Source organism: Chrysochloris asiatica, unplaced genomic scaffold (genome assembly GCF_000296735.1).
Source record: "Chrysochloris asiatica unplaced genomic scaffold, ChrAsi1.0 scaffold00409, whole genome shotgun sequence".
Taxonomy (NCBI): Eukaryota; Metazoa; Chordata; class Mammalia; order Afrosoricida; family Chrysochloridae; genus Chrysochloris; species Chrysochloris asiatica.
The window spans coordinates 763,612-769,900 of NW_006408927.1; the positions used below are offsets into that span (position 1 = coordinate 763,612).

Sequence of the window (6,289 nt, forward strand, 5' to 3'; positions counted from 1 at the left end):
AGGGGATTGTAACCATGGCAATGAGACGATATAAGATAGAATGAATGTAAAACTAATGTTCTCCCATGTAAACTATCACATAATTCACAATAAAATATTTAAGGGAAAAAAAAAAAAAAAGAATGAAAAGATAATGGAACTTTTCCACAGCTTTTGAAGCCCTGTCTTATCTATCCATCTACTCATCCATCCACCATCCATCCATTCCTCTTCCATGTCTGTCCATCACTCATCCATCCATTATCCTTCAACCCTGGATGTCTAGATGGGCGGCTGAATGGATGGTTGGATGGATAAATCAAGAGGGTGGACAGGTGGACAGATAGGTGGATGGACAGGTTCTGATGGATGGTCAGTGGGTGGATGGATGAGTGAAGCACATTCTTTTTTTTTTTTTTTAATGTTTTATTGTGAATTATGTGATAGTTTACATGGGAGAACATTGAAGCACATTCTTAAAAACAGAAAATCTTCTGCTAGAACTTTGTTTGCTTTTCAAATGTCAGTCAAGCCCCCAATGTCTATCCAAGTCTCAAAGAGGGGGTTGTCTCCTTAAGGTCTGGCACCTGGTAAGCACCTATAGCCTCTGCCAATGTGCTTAATTCTCTGTGTTTAAAAAGGAAAAGGAAAAGAGAAGGCTGGCAATAAAGAAAATAGGTTTCTTACCATAAGAGGCAAGGGCAAGTCTAGAGGGGCAGACCCCGCCTTGTGGGCCATAAGTAAGAATCATCAGGGCACTGGGGAGCTACAGCAGGGTTAGGACAGTTGAGGAGGGGCAGAATCTGACTTGATTGCTCTGAGGAGGAAAACGGTTTGTAGTAGAAGGGAGGAGGTGGAGGGAAGGCAGCGGGAGGAGGCAGGGGACCTAGGACATCTGGAGGTAGAACCAGCCACGCTTTGGAGCAAAGACAGGGTCAGTGAAGTGAGGCTCATACATGGCACGATCTAGCCAGGACCCCACACCAATCTGTAAGTGCCTCCTGAACCCTTCTGCCCACTTCTCAATCCTTCCGGAGACCTCAGAGAAAACCCTTAGCACTGAGAATGAGTCCGTCCCTGAGAGAAAAAAATCATCACTCTACAAACCTACATATAGTCCCTGCCAATGTGCTTAATTCTCCTCTGAGTTAAAAAAAGGAGAGGAAAAAAAAAAGACTCACCGTAAAGGAAATGTAACTTAAAACTGAGATATACTTCTTCACACACACAATTGGTCAGAAACCAAAAAGCTGCTAAACACCCGGTGCTGGTAACATGGTACACAGGGAAGTTGTGCTCACAACACACACACACACACACACACACACACACACACGTGGGCACAGACTTCCCCGCCTGTGGAGCCACCCTATAGATAAATTCCTTCCCATACCAAATGGCAATGGTCGAGGGGACTTCCATACAGGAATTATCTGTGGTAGCTAAAGGTTAGGACACAACCCAGCATCCATCAGCATCTACGTGGAATACTACATAGCAGGGAAAAGAAACGAACACACCCTTTGGTGAGATGCAGAGATCCCCAGGGAAATAAATCTAAAAGCAGAAACTTGCCTTGTAAAAGGCAGAGGGTAGGGATGAGGAGATATGTCCAGTCAGCATAATCAGGCATTGAACAATTGTGGAGAGATGAGAAGAGACAAGGGAGGGGGAGGGCTAGGAAGGGGGCTTTGGAGGGAGAGGGCTGCTCCACCCTGAAGTTGAAAACTCTTCTGCAGCTGGATGAAGCGCCCCTCTCTTGCTAGCTTGCTGAGTCATGGTGGTACAGTGCGGTAAGCATCGAGGTGCTAAACCACAAGGCTGGAGTTTCGAACCTATCAGTTACTCCTGGGGAAGAAACGTAAGGCAGCTGACTTCCTCCAAGTCTCAGACACCTCACGGAAGCGTTCTTCTCTGTCCAGTAAGGTTACTTTCATTCAGTCTGAGACGACTGGGGGGTGGTTTATTATGAAATGGGCTGTGCTTCTATCAAACGCTTTTTTGCTGCCTCTGTGGACTCTGGGTGTGGCCCTGTAGGATCAGCACTGCGAACCACAAGGTTAGCAGTTCAAACTCACCAGCTGCTCCTTGGAAACCCTATACAGAGTTGCTATGAGTCAGAACCGACTCGAAGGCACCTAACAACAACAACCCCTACTGATACAATCGTCCGATTTCTCTTCTTCGGGGATGAATTACAACTGAACATAGAACCAGCCTCCCATGAAAAAACAAACATGTTGCCCCTGAGTTGATCCTGGCTCATGGCAGATGTATGTAATACAAAGCATGAACTGAACACCCAAGGTTTTTCTTGGCTGTATGGAAGGATCCCTGGTGGTGTGGGGGGGTTAAGTGAGCACTTGGCTGTTAGGAGTCCTGATGTGGTACTGCAGGATAATGCACTGGATTGCAAGGTCAGTTTGAACCATAAGGTCAGCAGTTCAAACCCACCAGTTGCTTCTCAGAAACCTTACACCGGGTTGCTATGAGTTGGAACCAACTCAACAGCACTTAACAACAATAGCAAAGCTGCTAACCCAAACGTCAGAGGTTCAAACCTCACCAGCCACTCCAAGGAAAAAGATACGGCAGTCTGCTTCCATACAGATTTATAGCCCCATGGAGCAGGTCTACACTGAACTCTTGTGTTAATATTTTGTTAGGTGAATTTTTACGGAAGTAGACAGCTACACCAGGCCTTTCTTGCTCAGTGTAGCTGGGTGGGTTCGAACCGCCAACCTTTGGATTAGTAACTCATCAAAACTCCCTTCATACCACCAAGGGAGTCCAGCCTAGCACACACTGTTGCAGACAGCTTGCTTATATTTTGTTGGGGATTTTGGCATCATGTTCACGCCGGAACCTGCTGTAACAGGAATTTTAATGCAGTTTTGGAAAGCAAGCAGATTTTCTACACAGCAGTGTGGGCCACCTGGAGATACCACCTCATGGAGGAGACCCCGTAAGAGTCACACTGAGGTTCCAGACCCACTTGCCTAGAGATGAAGCACTGGGTTCTGGTCCAAGCTGGTGAACACCAAAGGGGCAGTTTCCTCCCTTAAAAAGGACCCTCAACTCCCCATATCTGCTGGTCACTGCAGTCAAGAGGGGACTATGCCTCGGAAGAGTAAAGAAGGCCCCGGACATTCAAGAACGACACACAGGGACTGTTAGAGAAACATCCCTCATTGTCACCCTCCACAGCTGCCTTCATTATGTTATAAAAAAAAAACACTCATGACTACGCCTCGCCTCTTCAAGTATCTTATAAATATTATTGCTTCTACTCTATAAACGGAAGCCCCGTGGGTGGTGCAAACAGGGAACATTCGGCTGCTAACCAAAAGGTCGGAGGTTCAGGTATACCCAGAGACGCTTCAGAAGAAAGGCCTGGCATCTTCTTCCAACAAAAAAATAGCCATTGAGAATTCCATGGAACACATTTCTACTCCAACACACATGGAGTGTTCATGAGTCAGTGGGCACTCCCGGGCAACTGGTTTTATTTTATAAATGGGGAAACTGTGGCTTGAAGAGGTTAGGGTACAATAGCCCCAGGGTCGTAATTGCAGATTCGGGATTTGAACCCACCTCCCTGGCTCCCAAAAGTCCCTGACTCAGCCCTTCCAGGTGAGCTACTGATCTATGTGCGTAGGCAGGTAAAGAACTCCCCTTCAGCACCTCTGGAACTCCTATTCATCCTGCAAAGCCCAATTCTTCTGATTCCTCCCCACCCAAACCCACCGGGCAACCTGACAGTCGGCTGAAGGCAACTAACTGTAAGCAACCTTGTCCCTTGTCCCCAAGCATGGGGAGGGGGGCCTCCAAGAGTCGGTAGAACGAAGGCCTCCCCCCACTACCAACAACGCGACCCCCACTCACCTCCACGAAGTAGAAGCAGGGGAGAAGCGTCATACTGTCCTTCGGGGTCTTGTTCTTGTCCTTGGCTGAGATCATGGTACCGCGAGCACCGCAGGCCATGGCTGGAGGGCGACAAAGCCACAGTGGGAGCTTCCCGGGGGGGGGGCACGGTGACCCGTGCCGGCGGGGGAGGGGAGGTGGAAGATGCGCAGAAAACGCCCAGGGAAACTGAGGCTGGAGACCAGGAGTGCCCCCCGGGACCTCGCTCCGCGCACTGCGCCCTACCCAAGCATCTGGCTTCTGGGGATCCCCCACCCCGGATTGAGGAGTCGGGCGGGGGGCTCAGCAAAGAGGGCGGGGACGGCCTGGCTTAGGTTGGGGATCTCAGCCGGGGCCCAGCCCAGGAAGCAAGACGGGAGCCTCCAGTAGAATGGGGGTCCGCTGAGCATGAGGCGGAGAGGTGTGCGGCCCCCAGCCCCTCTCACCTGGGGCGGCCGGAGCTCCTAGGGAGGCGCTGACGGCTGCAACGGGAGGGGGCTGCGGCGAGGCGAGCACAAAGCGCGGCCCCGCCTCCTGGGGGGTGGGGCGTGTTGGGGGGAGGGGAGGGAGGAGCGGTGCGGAGACCCCCACGGCGACAGTGGCCAGGCCGCGGCGCGAAGGGCGGGGCTCTTTGTCTAGGTGCGTCCGGGTCCCCCGAGGCCGCCCCCGTCTCTTGCGTCGCTGAGTCTCAGGCGCCAACGGGAGATGCCGGGGACGGTGTGGGGTCTCCTCCCTCTGGGCCCCTGTCAGCTCCGACCCTCTCGTCCCTTCTGGGGTCTCGCGGGGCGAAATCGGGAGCCCCCATCTGTGCGTGGCGGCCTGGGTGCCAGTGTCTCTCACGGTCTCAGCCTGTCTCTGCCTCCCCCCATTCCCCGCCTCTGCGCCCCCCACTCGGGTGCCCGCAGCTCCCCGGAGCGCGTTTCCATGGCGCGCGCGCTCCCACGGCGCCCAAGCGTTGGAGACAAAAGGGGGGAACTGTCCTCCCGCCCCTCCCTCGCGGCCCCGCCCCTTCCTCGTGGCCCCGCCCATCCTGCCCAGTTTCCACCGCCACCCCCGCCCCGCCCCTCTCTAGCTGTCCGGGGTGCATAGCCTTGGGTGCCAACATCTGGGCCCCTTCAGGCAGCCTTGTGGCGAAGGGACAGCCTGGTCCCATTTACGGATGCGGAAACTGAGACCCAAAGCGCTTAAGCCACTCGTCCTAGGTAGCCCGACTCACCCAGATACGGTTGGTTTAGGTTCATCTAGTCAGCATCTGTTGAGCACCCCAAGCAGGCACTGGGGATCTGGCAGAGACTGGGACAGATCACACAATCAACCTCTCAGTTAGGTGTCTAAATTAGTGTGTGTAGTTGTTGTGTGCCTTCGAGTCGGTTCCATCTCTTAGTGACTCTGTATAGGGCTTCTGAGGAGCAACTCGTTGGTTTGAACCGCTGACCTTGCTGTTCAAGTGACCTTGAGATAGAGTGCTTTATCTCACAGCGCCACACTAGGACTCCATTCTCACACTGAATTAATTGAACACATACTGTTTGTAGTCCCTGGTGTTTATTTCTGTTCAGCTTTTCACATCTCTGCCCTCCTCTTGATATTGATAATCAAATAATTAATAATCTATGTTTATGAACAAATAACTGATTTTGCAGAATTCTATCATGCCATCTCCAGCATCATTTCTATCAACAAGGTCATATTTTCCAACTACTGATCCTTCCTCTTTGTTTCCAACCTTTGCATTCCAATCACCAGTGATTAATCAGTACATCCTGATTGTATGCTTGATCAATTTCAGATTGAAGAAATTGGTAGAATTCTTCTATTTCATCCTCACTGGCTTTTGTGGTTGGTGAGTAAATTTGAATAGTAGTGGTATTAACTGGGTTTCCCTGTTGTTGTTGTTGTTGTTATGTGCTGTGGAGTCAATTCCGCCTCATAGCGACCCTGTACAGGGTTTCTGAGGCTGTAAATCTTCATACCATCAGAAAGCCTCATCTTTCTCTAGCAGGACAGCTGGTAGTTTTAAACTGCTGACCTTAAGGTTTGCAGCCTGATTCGTAACCATTATGCTACCAGAGCTCCTGGTCTTCCCTGTAGGCACATGGATATTATCCTATCATAGACAGCGTTGTACCTCATGACTGATCTGGATATGTTCTTTTTGGCAATGAATGCAACACCATTCCTCTTTAATTTGTCATTCCAGGCATAGTAAACCATGCGGAGGTCAGATTCAAAATGGCCAATACCAGTGCATTTAAACTGTAGCAAAGTGGTTACGAATCGGGCTGCGAACCTTAAGGTCAGCGGTTCAAAACTACCAGCCGCGGAGTGGGAGAAAGATGAGGCTTTCTACTCCCGTAAAGATTTACAGCCTCGGAAACCCTGTACAGGGTCACTATGGGTCGGAACC

At 50.8% G+C, this 6,289-nt stretch overlaps 1 protein-coding gene across 1 annotated transcript in view; it reads right to left on the reverse strand.

Annotated features, from left to right (window-relative positions):
* Positions 1-3,939, reverse strand: part of LOC102824711 (lipid phosphate phosphatase-related protein type 3-like) — a 31,728-nt gene extending 27,789 nt beyond the window's left edge. Inside the window, exon 1 of the mRNA XM_006876735.1 lies at positions 3,865-3,939. Within this exon, the coding sequence (XP_006876797.1) occupies positions 3,865-3,939 (75 nt within the window). The remainder of the gene's footprint in view (positions 1-3,864) is intronic.
* Positions 3,940-6,289: the final 2,350 nt, after the last annotated feature.